The sequence below is a fragment of the Pezoporus wallicus genome, unplaced genomic scaffold, assembly GCF_028554395.1.
Source record: "Pezoporus wallicus isolate ANWC-B61680 ecotype Strahan unplaced genomic scaffold, APGP_CSIRO_Pwel_v1 contig_6401, whole genome shotgun sequence".
NCBI lineage: Eukaryota > Metazoa > Chordata > Aves > Psittaciformes > Psittacidae > Pezoporus > Pezoporus wallicus.
The window spans coordinates 1,332,976-1,351,016 of record NW_026638608.1 but is presented as its reverse complement, the minus strand read 5'-3'; the positions used below and the strand labels follow the sequence as shown (position 1 = coordinate 1,351,016).

Genomic DNA, 18,041 nt, shown 5'->3' with positions numbered 1-18,041 from the left:
CATTTTCAATCTGTATTAACCCCTTTGTAGGAGTATTGCTTCAGAATGCAAACCATCTCAAACCTTGTAAACTTTACCTTTGTGTGCAGAGCACTTCAGCTGTAGTTACGTATTTGCTAAGAAGTCAGCTCTGTCCTCTAGGTTATTCAAACGTTGCATGAAACTAGTGGGTTTTGTAGGAATTGGTGTGGAAACTGAATCAGTCATTTAAATCAAGTTCTCTTGGTGCTTTATTTAAATCAAATATTTAAATTATTAATGTAATTAAAGTACATTTATGTTTTGCTATAGTCCAACTTAATATAATATATAAACCTCTCTATAATAAAGATACCTGCTTGGAAGCATTCTAGCTGATTTTCATTCAGTGTGGATCACAAAGATGACGTCTCAAGGGTGATATCCAAAGCAGAGAAAAATTTAGCTGAATGTGTTCAAAACTAACACTGAAATGAGATGCAGATCAAGAAAAATAAATGATCATACTTGCCACCTGTATTGGGAAAAGAAGGAGATCAATGACTAACATGAATACTTCCTGCCAGTGGTGTAGCTGTAAAATATGCAATAGCTTCAAAATAGTTTTCAGATGGCTTCAATGTAGAAGTCTCCAGAATTGTTCTCACTCCATTACAAAGCATACCTTTGTAGAGCAATCACATGGAACCGTATCAGGACATCCCTGCATGAGCTTGGAAGCTGTGATGTCCTATGCCATGTGTTCCGCTCACACAGCCATGCTCTTACTGCATCACTCCCTTCACTGTTCAATTCCTTCACTGCTACCAGGCTGCTACTTCCCAGCCATTTCTCCTAGCTGCTTTCCCCCACCTGAAGACGCTGAGTGAGCAACACAGCCATGGGCTTGAAACGAATCAAGTTCAGCTGGTACACAGTTTCAATACACTACTTCCCTGTAACGAGAAGGAACAAATGAAACTTAAGGCTGGAGCAGGATGAGAAAGAACATACTAGAGTGCATAATAACCATGGATGGTCTGTGCAAATTGCTACACTGGAGCAGCTGCCTTTCATTTTCCAGGCAGCCCTTACACTGCTTCCCGAGGCTCAGACAGGCTGCCCCGAGGCAGCTGCTCATCCAGAGGCCCTGCAGGATACAGCTGTCAGTCTGAGACAGGATCAGCTGTACCTGCTCGACTCTGGAGACATTCATCTGCTCTTTGTTAGAAGCCTCTAATTATGGAGATTCTCCTGGATCATCCTCTTGGGCAGTCTAATCCTGAACGTAACAACAATGAGAAATCTTTCCTAGTAGACAGCCCTTGCACACATTACAGGATATAATGCTGCAGGTTTAGGCAGGGTTTTTTAGGGACCTTGTAAGTTCCTGAACCAGCCATATGCACTGCCACCTAGCAGCTTATTCATTCATTCACTAGCTGAACGAAACCTGTTCTTTCCTGCTAGAGAAGAGAAAGCAGAGCCCCTTTGTGGGCTATGGTGAGAAATACACTGTACAAAACAAAAGCAGGCATCTCCACATCCCTAGTACAGCATAATGCTACTGATTGTCATCGAAATGCCACAGTCTTACTGGCAACTTTAAAATCAATCTAAAGGGAGACACGCAGAACAACATTTTGTTCAATCTGTCATGGATCAGAAAATAGTGGAGTGACATTGTACTGTTTGGAAACAAACACCAGAAATATTACTTAAGTATAAAATAGCCTTTCAATGTCAAATAGGTATGCTGTGTCCTTGAAGTGACTTTATCAGACACATAAATAGGACATTTTCCCCTCAATGTAAACCAAACTACATTGTAACACTGTCATGGTTTAAGCCCAGCCGGTAAGGCTGAACCACAGACAAACATCCTCAGTTTTAAAGTGGATTCTGATGAAACCTGAATGTCATTTACTTTGATTTACAATTAGCAAATTTTACCCAAGATCACAATGGGGCTGTAAATCAGACTTGCACTCACAATCTACAGGCCTATGAATTCTAGGAGCAAAAGTACCCCAGGGGAGAGGCTGCAATGCAATCTCACACTGAGGCGTTCCTTTCAATGAAACAGTTGCATTGTTGCTGGGACAGGGGCTTTAACCCATGGCCTGAGCTAAACAGAAACCCTGATGAGGAAACTCTCACAGGAATATCAAGTCAGTACATTGTCTTTGATTTAAACAAATCACTTCACAGTACACACTGTAAGTAAGGCACAGACCTCCGTCGGCACTGGGAGCACGTGGGGGTTCAAACCTCCATACACAATCTCCAAAGCACAGTAAATTTCGGGGATTTTTATACTTTACATTCCCATCTTGATATAATTTTACCTAAAGCATGAACACATACAATTGGGTAAGTTATATAACTGTAGTCCTCTTATCCTACTGCACACTCGGGTTAGGGCTACAATGACAGTCTATTGGTTACCTTTCAGCTTTCAACTACTAATACCTGCAAGCTACGTGCTTAGTTCTTTGCTGAAATTGTTATCATAACTTACCATTAGGGATGTGCCTGCTTAGAACCAATTTACAGAAGCAGATGCAAGGCGTCTACAGGTCCCAATTCTAATGCATTGTTTATCATGCTTCACCAGAAAGTCAGGTTCCCATCCTCAGAGGGGCACCCTGTCGAGCCAGCATTCACGTTTAGGTGCTAAGCCATACTCATGCTAAAAAGCAACGTTATTTCAGCTAAGGCCTAACGCCTTGGTCTCACTTAGTTACTGTGCTCAGTAGCCAACTTTCTAGCCAACACTTGTAAATGCAGACTCGGCTATACCTCCCACTAAAGCACCAACACTATCATTTGGGTTTATTAATTGCAGTTGCCTGTTATACGTGACAAGTCAAACGTTGCACTACAAAACCTAGTTTAGAGCAGTCTTTTAGGAGCTGGAAGTCAGAAAACCTGCGCTCGCATTAAATTCTTGCAAGCAAAGCTACTGCCCGCAGCACTTGAACATCTCCTTCTTGCTCAGATGGACACCCGTAAATCACCTAACATCGCGGTGTACGGCACAGCCACAGCTTTAGGAAACCTACAGCTCCTCTGCCCCCCCCTCGGCAGCCTGGGCCGTGCCAGCGCTCCGGGCCCTGGCTCTAACGGTGACGCGAGGCCGCCACCGCCGCACCTTCACTCTCGAGCTTTATTGCACACCCGCGGGTTCCCTCCTCAAGGGTTCTCTGCAGCTTAAAAAAGACGGGTTTATTCCATGAAAAAAACCCACCAAAACACACCAAATTAGATTATGTGTTTTTTTTACCACAGCGAGACACGAGCCTTGAGCCGGGCCCGCCTCAGCCGAGGGGCAGCGCAGCCGCTCAGCACCGGGCCGCCGCCGCCGCAGCCAGGGCGGGCAGAGCACCGCGTGTTTCCCGGCGCCATCCCCGCGGGCAGCGCCGGCGGACCCGCAACCGGTCACGGGCCGAGCTCAGCCCCGACCCCCGCTCGCTGAGGGGCCACCCGCGGAGGCCCCAGTAAGGCCCGTGTCCCGGGCTCCCGCCGCCCGCAGCCCCTTCCCGCGCCTCCCGGGTCCGATCTCCTCCTTACGGCCGCCGCCCCCTGCGCTCCGTGTGCCCTGAGGGGCCTCCGGCCGCGCTGTCACCCCTCAGCCGAGCCCGGCGGTGACAGCCGCCCCGCTCCCGCCTCAGTTACCTCAGGTCCCCGCGCGCGCCCCGCGGCCGCGTCCTCCTCCCTCCCCTGGCTGGTGGAGCCGCCGCGTCTCTGTCACCCATTTTGTGGCTGTGCCTGAGGCGCTGCCGGACAGAGCCGCCCCCGGGGAGCCGTGAGGTACCGGAGGGCTTCGCCGTTCCCGGCTAGCGGGGCAAGCTCCCGTTTGCATCCCTCGGTGCAATCATCCGTTTCACGCTGCTGGCTTGTTTCTGTGGAGAGGGATGGCGGTGGGGCGTGTGGAAGCTTTGCTGAGGAGAAGGGTGGATTGCCTGCGCTTCAGTGCCCTGTAGCTAGGTTTGGTGTGATGGGGAGGACCTTTGTCTGGATTTTGGTCTCGTGGTTGTCTGGAGTGCCGTTTTTCTGTATTTTCATAGCTGAAAGATCTATAAACTCCAGTTTTGTGCCTGCTGTCACCCCTTCTCTACTCCACGGTATTCCTTCTTGTAAGCCTTATGTGATCTGGGACAGAATCAGAGTCAGCAGCCTGTTCTAAGGGTCTTCCATGCTCGGTGTCCTCAGAGAGAAGAACAGTGCAATGCTGATCCTCAGCAAACTGCACACTCCTCTCTACAACAGCATCTCATTGTGTGTGACTGCATGGAGTGTCTGTCTCTGCTGGGATCTGGAAAACACAGCTGTCTCGTAGCAAAAAGTATGGCTTGTAAATGGTTCCACTGAGTGGAAAGTGTTCTGAAGAGCCATAGGTTGCGTTGAAGGACGTAGTCCATGCAAGCTGTGCTCACCCCAAAAGCAAACATGAATCTTCTGTTGCTGCTTCATGCTTAATTAATGGTATGAACTTTGGCTGCTGAAATGTAGACAAACTAAAGCCAGTGGCTGCTTTTAACTCCCTGTGGGTCATAGTATAGTTCTGCAGTGGCTCAGAAGTGCAGTTTCTCCTGTTCCCTCCAGCCTAGCTGATCGGTGTTGGGTAGTTGCTAACAAAAATGAAAAGAGCGGATCACTGTAAACAGACTGAGATTGGAGTAGTCTCTTGTATCTTGTAACACTGCCACTTAACTTTCAGTTGATGGGAAGATCAGATTCTAGGCTGGTAGACTGTGTGAAATTGCAGAAAAGGAAACTTGTTTATTCAGATGTTTCAGTATGTCTGAAGACCTGTGTCTGTTTTTCTTTCTTTACCGAATACAATACGTAATTGCAGAGAAGAAAACATCTCAAATCTCTTTGATTGATTGTAGCATTTCTGTCAGATACAGTGTCATTTAGATTAGTACTGCAGTCCACATTTCCCAGTTATTGTATGCTCAAGTGAAAGAACTATTTGTTGGCATGAGTTTTGGTGTGATCATCAATAAAGATCTTTGTACTCTCTGTAGCAGTTTAAAAGACTGCTTTATTAAAATTTGGTGATGGTGGAACATCACAGTGGGCAAACCTCTGTGCAGGATTTCCAGTGCTCATGGACTGCGCTTTTTACTGTGTTTTGCAGCTTACCAGCTCTGTGGTATTTTCCTTTTCCCTCCATGTTCTAAGGCAGTGTGATCTCTGTGGCCTTCTAGGCATGCTACCAAAGGCGTCTTCTGCATTAGGCTTCAGGAAAGGCCAACGAGTTTTAGAAGTTTCTGTCTATGTGCATGTTGGAATAGTTATTTTTATGCTGCAAAGATTTCATTGTGCGAAATAGATGAGGTGGTGTACAGTTAACTCCTTAGGTATGAATAAATATATGTTTCTAAGTAATGTGGTGAAGGGAATCAAGTTTGTGCCGTTTTTGCTTTATTGTTAGTATGAAAGAGGAAAATACACTCAGAAGGTAGAGGCATGTGATGGAAATTCGTAAGAGATCTTTCACTAGCATACTTCAGAAGTTCCTTTTTTCTTGCCTTGATCTTGCGATGGTGGAGCCTGTGTTGCCAACTAGGATCCAGTTTTAGAAGTGTAGAATGCTATTAATGTCTCTATTGCTCAGTGGGGAAAACAGTGTAAGAAATGTTATGCTTTTACTTCCTGGCTTCAAAAATCACTCCATTTGATCATATTTTTAGTCTTTCTACTGAAAAAGGGAAAATGGGTGTTGAAGCTGAGTTATATTCTTAATCGTAGCCTTAAGTGACTAGTCACAAGGAACATATTACTTGTTTCCTTTGAGCTTTTTCCAACTGAAATGATCACAGAAGCCACTTAACAGTTTAATGCAGCCTACAAATCATCATAGGTTACTATCTTTTAACATATAAATAACACATCATTAGAGTTTTCACAGGCACATGCATTATTTTCTTTGGGAAGGAGGATTTTTTTTTCTTTACCATGAAGACACTACAATTTTTGATCATCTTTGTAAATAAAATGTCTTAGGGTTCCTTAATTTTGCAAAGAACTGACACTGTTGCAAATAAGTGGCAGAACTAATAGCTTCCCAAATTGCAGAGAAGGGTAGCACAAGAACCAGTTGTGAAGTTGGGTCAAAGAGACTTTTTTAAGGGGATCAATCTGAAAGTTGTCGGTACCAAAAGAAAAATATGTTAATTTAGAACTAGCCATTTGTTACACATTAAAGGGTTGTAAAGTCACTTAAGCAAAATTCCAAGAGAGAAAGTAACTAATTTTTACTAAGGACTTGGTTTGACGTCTGTAAAAGAAAAGTCTTGCATGATCTTCAGTTAATTTTATTTTCCAGGGCTGTTTGCCAGAATGAAGCCAAGCGAATGATTGCCTGTAACTAACTGTTATATATGCAGTTTTAGTCAGGAAAATAAACTAGGCATCTAACATCTAGTATTTAAATAGTATTTAAAAGGAATAAAGGTAGTATGGAAGTACTCAAGTGATGTATTTGATGACATCAGCCTGAAAGTATCAGTATTTTCTGATGCTAAAACCATTTCCTCGACTGGTCATTTGGCCATTATAGGATACGTGTTCTGCACAGGTACATGCAGTGAATAAATGATTTCCTGTGGGATATACTTTTAGGGAGTGGGTGGAAAGCTTGACCAAGAGGCTGGCATTCTGAACACTCCTTGAAACTTCATGTTCTTCTTAGTCCATTTCTGTATATGTTCTTAATTAAAAGCACTCCGTGGTTTTGGCAGATGAAGCCTTCTTGAAACTTTGGCTGCAGAATTTCCTTGCTCTGTGAGGGTTGGTGCTGGAGAGGCTCCTTCAACAGAACATTTCACTCTTCATTGCTAAAATGTTGGCAGTCTTCATATTGACAAGTCTTAACTGACACAGGCAAGTTATAAAAATGGTCCATTAGAGCTTGACTTTCTCTGTTTAATCATAGGATTTTTTTTAATTTTAATTTTAACTGTGTTGCCAAGTTGTACTGAGCTTAAAGTTTCTTTTGTTTAGCGAGCTAAAGGGCACTGAGATTTGATGATGGGTATGCATTCAAAGTAGCATCATGTGCAGTGAAAAACCTCTCTTTCTTTGCAAATAAGGATTATGTCTATTTCAGTTTGCTTTTCCCTAAGAACCAACCAGCGTTGTAAATAGTTAGAGGTAAATATTTCTTTCAAGTCCCTGAAAAATATGGACTTTTCTGGAGAAAAAGAGAAATTAAAACTGCTCTTTATAGACATAATTTCTACCATAAATCTGAGTAACTCTGCTCACTTGAAACTCTAGTTTTTCTTTTAGTTGTTTCTGTGGCAAAAGAGATCTTTCCTTCCTAGCAGTGACAGAAGCATGCACAGCCACATTTTATCTATACTCACTTATCACATGGTCTCTTGAAAAGATGAGTTTCTTAAATAATTATAGTTGCTGGAAGTTGTCATCAAATTATTCTTGACTTATGATTTCTAAATATGAGATGCGTCCTAGAATGTGGCGATGTCACTGGGTCTGGCTATACTGAGAACATTTATTCAAGAATTAAGATGTTAAAATTAACACTTGCTACCATAAACGTTTCACCCACAATTATTGCTGTTCTTTTTGTATAGACTTATACAAAACTATACAAAAATATAGACCTCCAGGTTTCCTTAACCTGGAAGTCTGACTTTGAAAAAGTTCTTAAGGGTGCTGTTATGCTATTCTCCAAAGGTTTTGATTGTTTGCTATGATAGATGTTACTGTGATTTACAGTAAAATTACAGAAAAACATTAGAAACACTTCGAAGATGATCATTCCAAGTTTGCACATGAGATTTCAGTCTACTTGTGTTTCACATTCAGAAGTAAATTTGCTATATAAAAACCATAAAATTATAACAATATGCATTATAAGATTTTCTTGGTAGGTTTCTGAGAATGTTTCTGGTATATACCTGTAAAATAAATAGTATCTATTCCATTAAGGCTATAACTTATGGATTAGTGTGTAAGTAAAGGATATTTGAAGGAAAAATAATTAAAGACTTCAATAATGTCTTTCTGAGTAGAAAGACTACATTTTTCTGGTGGGAATGGGAAAGCTATTCTGAGTTCTTCAGCCAAACATCAAAGGCTCACCACAAAACCTGAAGTTACAAGAGCTTATCAGAGAAATACAGTAGAAGTGTTTCACAATGGCAAGTGCTAAGGTGTTAGGTACTTGGCATTCCATGGCGATAGCAGCACATGAGTAGTCACATCATTTAGGGATGCTGTACTGGGCCTGGACTTTTAATGCTTTCACAGGCTGTGTCTTACGTAGAGTTCTGCATTGCTCCAACAACCAAACTGTCCATGGTAACAGGTACTCCATAAACTGGTTACTGATTCACTCTTTTCCAGAAGGCATGGAATAAAAATGTGAAAGAGAAACAGTATCTTACCCTTTTCCCAGGGGAGGAAAAAAAATAGTGGCCACAAATGGGAACCTCCCCATCCTGCCATAGAATCATAGAACGGGTTGGGTTGGGAAAGACCTTGATATCATCCAGTTCCAAACCCCCTGCCATGGGCAGAGATGTCTCACACTAGACCATGTTGCCCAAGGCTCTGTCCTGAGGATTTTTTTCCTATATGACTCAAATGTATGTCCTTGGGCTTCCACACTGGGGTAGCTCCTCCCTGAGTGATACCAGGTTATTTAGGAAAGATTTGCATGCAGTTCCATCTCTTCTCTGCCAAGCCTAAAGGATTTTAAACTAAGTAATGAGTGCGCTGCTGGTAGGTCTTGGAGGTGAAGGAAGATGTGGGTCAGAGCCATAGATAGCCAGTCTTCAGACCCCTCAGTGCCTTGTTTTGTCTTGTGTTGATTGCTTTAAAATGACACTGTTCATCACTCTTGCCTCACCTTTCATACCATGTATCTCCACAGAATAGTGTGGCTTGGAAATTGGTGGTGGTAAGGTGGCAATAAGAGGTTCATTTAAATCAGGGCTGTTGCTGAGTTTCCAATAGCCTGAGACTGAATTAAAACAAATTTGAGGCTACACTGTCTCTGAAAGGATGAGCCTTCCTTCTTGTTCCCAGTTCTAGGTCCCGCTGCTTCCTTTGCATAGTATCTGGCAATTACAGGGTGAGTCAGATCAGGACTGATCTGACTGAAAGACCAACTCATCAAAAAACAACCTATGATCGCTAGAATAGAAAGAAGGGAGAGGTCTGAGGAAGCAGTGGGACAGCCTTTTTTGGTGGCAGGGTGCAATTAAATAATTTTCATTACTAGCTTAAGCAATCCCCAGCAGGCACTTCCCTCCTTCAGCCTTAGCAAGGCTGGCTTCTGGATGGTCCATTCCCATCCAGGCCATTCCCTTGGGTCACCTGTGACCAGGATGGTCTTTCTGGGGCTGGGAATCCCAGAGCTGTAAGCACCTGGGGGCTGGGATGGTCCTCAGGGAATGTATCTCTGTATCCTTCTCCTGTTCTCTTATTTTTTTTGTTGCAGTGCCCTCAGGAATGTTGCCAGACTAGGTCAGTGGTGAGGTGGACATAGTGAGCATGCCCTCACCTCCCAGGTCCATAAATCCAGGCGATAGAAAGTGCTCTAGTTGAGAATATGTTAGTCAACAGCTGGTAAGAACAGATTTATTGTCATAACTATACTGGAAGGAGGATTCAGTTTTGGGGCTTTTATGAACTGAAGATCTGGTGTTGTGTTTTGGATGAACATGGCACTCGGTTGAAGGTATTCACTTTACCTTACAGGTTTTACCTGTAACATACATATGTTGGGAACCTCTGGTCTTGCTCCTGAAGTAGCACATTGCCCATCCATTCTTCTGGTGGGAGCTAAGCTACTGCTGCTTGTCTTCTCCTTGGGAGCTTCATGTAGCAGCAGAAGCCTTTGCTGCAGTTGTTGATGTAAGAGTTCAGCTGTCAACATTTTCAGTGGGCAGAAGGGAAAAGGTCACCACTGATAACCTACTCTAGCCAACACTTTTGGGAGCAGCTGTGCTAAAGACAAGAGTACATCACACTGAAATGTCTACTGAGCTAGTCAGTTTGAACAGGAAGCTGTTGTATTAGTTGTGCACCTCTTGTGGTATTCTGACAAATTCCCTGGTCTTAAAATTGTACATTGCTGGTTTTGAAAGTACTTCTCTGGCAGTGCAAGGGAAATTTCCACGTGTGCAGGAGAATCTGGTTAAGGAATACAGTATATGCTTAGGTTTATATGACATTAAATACACCTTTGTAACTGGAGGGTTATTGATTTTTGTAATAACAGTTACTGTAGAACATGCTTGGAATGATGATAAACAACACTTTCAGTTAATGTGGTTAACAGACCAAGTATCATTTTTTTGGACTATCTGCTTTTCCTAGTTAAAGCTGGCTAGTCCTTTAGCTGGGAAATTTACTGTGGTTCTTTTTTTTTCCCCAGAAAACCTACAGTACCAAAATACGAGATGGTTCTGGTTTGTTGAAATTTTAACCTAAGGGTTTTACAGAGAAGGCCGATATTTCTGCCAAGTTTGTTTGAGCCTATGTCTAAAATCTAAACAGAGTAATTAATATCCCAGAAAGAGGAATATATTACATCATCTGTTAGTGCATGGTGTGACATTTGGGTACAACTGTGAAGTTTAGCAAAAGGAGTGAAAAAAGACAAACCAAACCATTGCCCCTTAGGACAAGGGGCAGTGGGTGTAAACTGGAGCATAGGAGGTTCCATGTGAACATCAGGAAAAATTTCTTTACTGTGAGAGTGACAGAGCACTGGAACGGGTTGCCCAGGGGGGTTGTGGAGTCTCCTACGTTGGAGATACTCAAGGCCCGCCTGGATAAGTTCCTGTGTGATATACTCTAGGTTACCCTGCTCTTGCAGGAGGGTTGGTCTAGATGATCTTTTGAGGTCCCTTCCAACCCTTAGGATTCTGTGATTCTGTGAAACCAGGTTTTAGTGTCCTTTCATATTTATCATAATTAATATTCTACATATTGTATTTGCTCTTCTATTTCCTTTACCATGTTCTGCTGGTTGAGGTATGTCAGCTTGCACTGTATGAGACACACAGACTGCCTTCACATGTAAGGGTTTTTTTCCACTATGGGTATTATCTACACCAATGAAACAAAACCTGCTTAATAGTAACATGGATGGTATTCTCATCTATAGCATGAGCAGCATAGTTAATGAGCATGCTCCAGGGTACTTAGGCTGCTTAGAACATCTTTTAATCAGCTCATGATGGATACCAATAAGGTGATTTTTTGTTCTGGTATACAAAACTGTAATAAAAAAAACCCTAAGAAGCTTCTGAAGGTGCACTCAATGTAGAAATTAAGTCCTGAGACAGTGCTCCCCTTCCATGTGGAACAGATTCCCCATGCTAGAAGAATCACTTGGATTTAGTTGTTTTTTCTTTCCTCAGCAGTGGTTTGAAATAGTTTAAAGTAGGAGCTTGAAAACAAGACTACGTTATTTAATTTTGTTATGAAAAGGCTTTTAGAGCACAGTTCGTAAGTTTAGGAGCTCTGTAAATGTTCCTGTCACTTGTCTGGAATGTTAAGTATTGCAACAGTTGCTCACAGCAGTTGAAGCTCTGAAGTTTTCTCCAAAGAAGGAGTAGAGAAATTTAGGTATATAACAGCCAATTCTTGCCCAAAGCTCTGGTCTTTCCTCCCCTCGGTTTAAAAGAGAAGTAGCAAGAGCAAATGTGGCTTGAAAACGTAACTTAAAAAGGTAGAATTTCTATTGTCGGAATTCCACAACTTGTAATGGAAAACTAAAAACCCTATTGAATTTTTAAGATAGAAAGTAATAGGGAAGCCATTCCTCTGTAAATAACTACCTGCTTCAGTTGTTCCAAAATTGCAGCATCCATAAATCACTGACATCTGTATATTTTACTCACTGTACAAGAACAGAGCAGACATGGCCCTGGCTGGTGCAGGGATCCATCCCACCTGGTACTGGGATGTGAACAGATGCCTCAGGAAAAAAAAACCAAACCCAAAGCCTTCCCTCCTGCTCTGCCTGCTTTCCCACCCTGCAATTATTTTTGGCTCAGAGGGGTTTCTGGGTCCTTTGTGCTCACCTATTTAGCATCCATTAGGGAATTTCTCTACCTTGTGCATGTCCAATCTCCTCTTCCACTCACTCTGTGTGCAGGCACAGCATTCTTTCAATCTTCATTAAAAATATGGCTCATTTTTCTTAATTTGAACCTGGCTCTGACTTCATTTGTTGGTCTTTTAGTGAAGAGATGATTAACAGCCAGTCCCCGTCTGCCTTCTCAGTATCTTCCAAGATTTGATAGGCTTTTGTTGTGTTCCCTGTGAGATGTCTCATGGGAGCTATTATACATTATATACCTTTGATCTTATTTTTGCCCCTTGCTGAAACTCTGCCAGGTCTATAGGGAATCATTTGGTTTTTTCAGGTGGAGAGACCAGAGCTGCATGAATCAATTAAGCTGTGGGTAGATGGGCAAAAATTTGACTTGTTGAGTGAGATATTTGTATTTTATGAATTGTTCCCTGTTCCTTTCTTTAATAATTCCTGGAATTGCTTTGGTGTCCTTTTGTTTGGGGTGTTTTGCCTTATTCCAAACACTGTTGGAATAAAAACTGATAGTTTAATGAAGCTGTGAATCAAAACACTGAAGTCTTGATGAACAGTGTTGATGAGTTGAGAGCACATTTATATATGAAGCTTTTCCCCAAGAGTTAGATTGCTTTTTATTTATCTAAATTTAAGTTTCTTTGCTGTTTTTATTGTCTAGTTAGTCTCTTTTCTGATTCCATGCAGTTTCCTGTTATCCTTGGTATCTTAAATAACCCTCTAGCATCAGCTAACTTTCAGGTCACTAAAACTGATGTCTTCATCTTGAGCAATAAAACAGATGCACTGCTTTGGGCTTGTGGAATCTGGTGGTTAATGGATTATGTTTTTGAAACTATTGAGCAAGAGACATCATGGTAGAGTGCCTGTGCAGCTTGCAGGGTGGAAGCTTGAGCTATGGAACTTATAAATGTAGAAAACTCTGTCTCTTCTTATGTAGCTTGTTTTGTATCCGCCTAGGGAGATTCTGAATCTGTGTTTCACAGGGGGTTGAAGAGGCTGTATTTCATAATCTTTTCTTCACTGTTCTGCCTTTTGGGACTATGTAAGTGACCTAAAAATGTCATTCCCTTATTATCTGGGCAAACGTTGTCAGCCTAAATACATCAAATCTAAAGAACCTGTACAAATAGAGGGTGAAAGTGTGCTAACTCCATTGCTCTTAGATGTGAATATTTCTGTTTTCCTCTGTAATTGAGGAAATGTGATTTTTCAAATATGCTCAGTATAGTCAGTTTTGTGGGATCAGTTGTTTCTATATTTCTGGAACTCCTAGAAGTTTACTTGAAGATTATTTATAATTTTAGTAATAATTCACAACTTTTAAATAGATAAAACTGCTTAGTACCTTTTGATACCTTGTATTTCCAACCAAAAGCAAAAGACTAACACCTCTGAGGTGCTTAACCCTCACTTACCTTAGAGCCATAATAAACTACTTTTTGTACTCTTTTAATTGGGCCTTACTTTTGTGACAGCAATATTGGCATAAATAGGCTTGTTAGATAATGGGTGAGATTATTTTAATCGCAGTTAGAGATCATACCCTCCCTGCTTTAGCTTTCAGGTTTCTAAAGAGTGCATAAGAGTCACCCTGAAAGCATTGCATGTTGGCTGGGTGGATGTATCATATCAGTTTCCAGTAAGGAGCAGAGCCATGCCATTGGGCAAAACACTTTTAAATTATTATTTATGGAGTTGTATTTGCAGTTGGTATAAAATGCAGGACTGGTTTCACATGCCTCCACAGAGCAAGGAGAGCACGCTCCTGAACAGGATTCTCTTTTGTTTCCGGGACTATGTGTGCTGTGGAAAGAGAGACCTCTGGGAAAGGATACAGGTTAGAGCAAATAGTTACATTTTAGTTTAGGAATGCAGTCTTTCTATCTGATATTTTGGGCTTTGTGTTGTCAGTTTTCCATCTTGATTTATTTTATAATTGATGCTGTAGAGTTGGTGTTGATCAGGTGTTTTCCAGTAGTGGCTTGTGCCTGTTGATAAATTGTTTGTTTAGTAGTGTGAGATGAGGAACCTCCAAAAGTCTCTCTTTTGACTACTTCATAGAGTTACAACTCTTAATGACGCTGCAACTTCTTAGTGTTAAGCTCCTACTTCACTTTTTTGGTTGTGTTTTTTTTTTGTTGTTGTTGTTTTGTTGGTTTTTTTTTTTAAATTTATTTCTTGAGGTGGGAGGAATTGTGTGTAAAGGGAAAGGAAATCTTCAGTAATTCCTTCTTTCTCCCTAGGGTAAAATATGAACTACAGCTTCATATGCAGGATTTGCTTTTTAAAACAATAGTGAAAGAATATTTTAGCTCTCATTTGAATGAGAGTGTTATTTAGTGTTTTGTGTTAATCTTTAGAAAGTTTTATTTGGCTAGTGAGCATTTTTTTCCCTTATTTAAAATTAATGTTGGGCAGAGACAAGTTTATTGTTGACTCTTAATACTGTGTCTTCCTAAGGAATGTGTTCATCTTTAGAAGCATAAAGGTCATCTTTTCCTGCAGTATCTGCCTTTTGAGAAACTGGGTGAAGCAGGGATTTTCCACTTACAGTTCAACAATATTGATGCCTTTGTTTTCAGTGCTGAAACCCCATCCTCCTTTCCTGGAGAAGGCAGGAGGAGAGAAATTTGCCCAGAGAGGTCATAAATTCACTTTAGGAGCCTGAGTGAACAGCTGCTTAAAGAACCTGTAATGCTAATTAATGTCTTGTCCTTATTTTAAGCTAAGTGGGACTCACTTGTATCTTTTTATCAGTTTTAAAACTATAATTACAAAATCTTCTTTCAGTAAGAAGTAACCACTAGAGTTTAGTTTGTCTGGAACAAAAACAGGACCAGCAGTACCCAAACTTCCCTGTTCTCTGAGTATCTTCTTAGAAAGGTGGTTCTACCTTTGAATTTCATTAAATAACAAAGAGTGGTTTTCAATGTAGAATTTATGGGTATTTTAAACTAGTGCTGAGCTGAAACATAAGGGTTATACTTAGTTACTTTATTGAATTTCAGTTAGTTACGTCACTTTGCAATGCAGTTACTGTTACTGAAGCAAATACTGTGGCATGTTTTCAGGAACAAAATGTGTTTCTAAAACGTGTTTTTAGAAAAGCCATTGTGGATGAGAAACATTTGGCTGCACCCAGTCTTCTGTCACTGGTAACCTCTGTGATATATTTTTTGGAGTGTAAATAGTTTGTACTGCAAAAGCTAATGTTAGCCTGTATTTCTCTTTGAGATTATACATCCAGTGGGTTACATTACTGTACTACTTGCTGTAATAAGTGGATCCAAAATGTATGGATCTTTTACTGTGTGTGCAAAGATCATGTGTGCAGTGGGCATCTGGCATGTTGTAAGGTGTGTCAGACTTGATGAGTGTGCTCTGTAGACTTGATAAATATGTATTGCAAGTGGCCATTGCGGGGTGTCTGCATGCCAGCTGAAACTACTGCTTTATCTAGATTGCCAGACAAGGTTGTCAAGCTCTGACCAAATGTATGATAGTCATACACTAACCTTCATTGTAGCACTGTTTTTCTAGCTCTGTGAGCTGTCAAAAAGTTATGGTTCTGATTTGCTGGATTTGTTGCAAGACAAATTGAAGTAATTTTTAAATGCAGTCAGCTTCACTGCGCAGTGGAACTTCGTTTGTTTCTCAAGTATGCTGTGGGCAACTTCTTTATGTAGTCTGTAGAACATCAAAATATTCAATGGTAATGATGCCAGCTTTACTAAACAGCTCTATCCTCTTTGGTCTTTTCAGTTTGAGTTTTCAACTGCATAAGATCAAAGCACAAGTGTTGAACTCATAAACATGAAAATGGCAAGAAATGTAAGTGTGGCAACTTGGCACTATGTGTAAATATTAGCATCTACTTCTGGAATCTAGTAGGTAGTTGTACTACTTAAAATTATGTGTGTATAGCAAACATATTACCTTCATGGGGCTTTTCTGGTTTGGGTTTTGGTTTTCTTAGGAGTGTCTCATCTCAATTACCTCTCAGTTATTTAATCTTCTCTGAAGGCATTATGATTACTAGTAGCCATGTGGCAGGACCAGTGCATTTTTGACATTCTGATGATGAAACTGCAACAGCAAACAAAGTTTTCTGTGTATGTTCTTGCCAGCTTTCAGAGCTAAAGGGAATCTGGAAACTATAAGCAAATATTTTCAGTGTCTTAAAATGCAACTTCCTGTTGCTTCTGTAAACAGCACTTGGGGGTCTGAGGAGGCAACTGGAGTTTTACTGATTACTTGTGTGCAGCTGAGGTGGTGATAGGGAAGGAGGAATGTGTGTTGGTGTATAGTGTTAATTTTGTTAACTGAAAAGAATTAGTACTCCTGATCAATGTGTTTTTGTGTGGCACATCTTGTACTCAACCACCAGTCTGCTTTTTGTGCCTTTGAAAAGCTTCACTTAAGAGATGGAAACAACCAGCTGTGTTCCATGTTTCTAATCAGCTGTAGGATATTGGTTCAGATATACCTGATCACTTACTTCCACCCAGAATGTGTAAAACTGAAAGAGGAGTGGAAGTTTCCTCCTCTTAATCTTGCATCCTGAGTCTTCTGACTCAAGGGAGATGAAGAAAACAGCTGACAACTATCTCACTCTTACAAGAGAAAAGATTTCAATGTGTGTAGCCTTTCTCTTAGTCCGTGCTTCAAATTATGGCTGTCAGCCGGTCTACCCTTTCTCAGGTTGTCTTCCAGAATCAATTAGTAGTTCTTGTGAGAACTGTGATGTTCAGATCTGCTGCAGCTGCTCCTGGTTTGAGTAAAGTCAGCTTTGTTTCCTGGGATTTCCTTTATTTGCTTGTGGTTAGATTGACAGTATTGACAATTGTCTGCTCTTTGAAAAACCTTGAAGACAAAGGTGAAGATACTGCAGTGTCCTGACTGTGGACCTTAGAGTGTGGTGGGTTATGTACAGTTTCTTATTAGGGATAACCCTTGGAATTGTATGACTAGTACTAAATTCTGTGAAATCCCATGTGTTTAGTAGTGTGATTTTTAATAATAAATGGTTTCAGGGAATCTGAAATGTTTAGTTTTTATAAATTACTCTTTTCTTTGCAGCTGCTATTTCTCTCTCAGTACTTCAGTTACCAAGCTGGCAGTAATCTCTCCTCAGATCCAGTGTTGTTGGTAGTCAGGCTGTTGCCTGAATACTCCCACAGTATTTGCCTTCCCACAGTCAGAAATAAAGAACATTGCTGCCCTAATAAGCTTTTCTTTTGCTAGCTAACGAGTGAATTCAGCAACATGGGTCACTTATAAAATATCCTCAGTTCGGTTCCATTTGTGGAAAGAGAACTGGGAAAAAAAGCACTATAATTTAGAGTGGAGCTGTAGGAAGTCCTTGGTTCTTGATAAAAATTCCTTTTAAAAAGTAAAACCCATTGGTCAGTCACATGCATTCTGTTTGGCTCTAATTTATGGTCTTTTCTGTTCTGGACTTCTGGTCTTAAATAGAGCGTTATAAAAAAAAAAAGCACTGCTTTTCATTTGTATTTTATATATAAAATTTCTTTCTGCTTGTAGATTTGTTTGTAAATGCATCATAAACAGACAGCCCAGAATGAAGAAAGCAAGCAGGAGTGTTGGCTCAGTGCCCAAAGTGCCTGGAGTAAATAAAACTCAAACAACTGACAAAGCCAAACCAGAAAACGGCTCCTCAGTGTCTGCAGTAACAAAACTCTCTAAAACCGGGACATCAGCATCTCTTTTGAAGGTAAGAACCAATAGAACGGTCTGATTATTTATATTTTTTACAATAAAGCTTTAAAAAAGAGTAGAATTTTAAGGTGTGTCTTTAATGCAGCTTAGACTAGAGGTTTGCTCTGTGGGTAACTGAAGGGAATTTGAGTAGTTACACAGCACTGGGCAGGGTGTAGGATTTTGAGGGGCATTCAAGCTGTATTTTTCATATTGCAGTGTGCGATGTGATGGAAAGCAATGTACTTTGCAC

The 18,041-nt window shown here is 41.0% G+C and overlaps 1 protein-coding gene across 6 annotated transcripts in view; it reads left to right on the top strand.

The window, feature by feature from the left end:
* The first annotated feature begins 3,693 nt into the window (after window positions 1–3,693).
* Window positions 3,694–18,041, top strand: part of SPECC1L (sperm antigen with calponin homology and coiled-coil domains 1 like) — a 71,767-nt gene continuing 57,419 nt past the window's right edge. Inside the window, exons 1-3 of one of the 6 annotated variants that reach the window (XM_057411414.1) lie at window positions 15,196–15,901; window positions 16,772–16,847; window positions 17,615–17,804. In XM_057411414.1, coding sequence (XP_057267397.1) covers window positions 17,652–17,804 — 153 coding nt within the window. In that variant the 5' untranslated portion in view covers window positions 15,196–15,901; window positions 16,772–16,847; window positions 17,615–17,651. Of the gene's footprint in view, window positions 3,772–15,195; window positions 15,902–15,928; window positions 16,947–17,614; window positions 17,805–18,041 lie in introns of those variants that run through there. The other 5 variants (XM_057411411.1, XM_057411412.1, XM_057411413.1 and 2 more) reach the window with 5 other exon arrangements.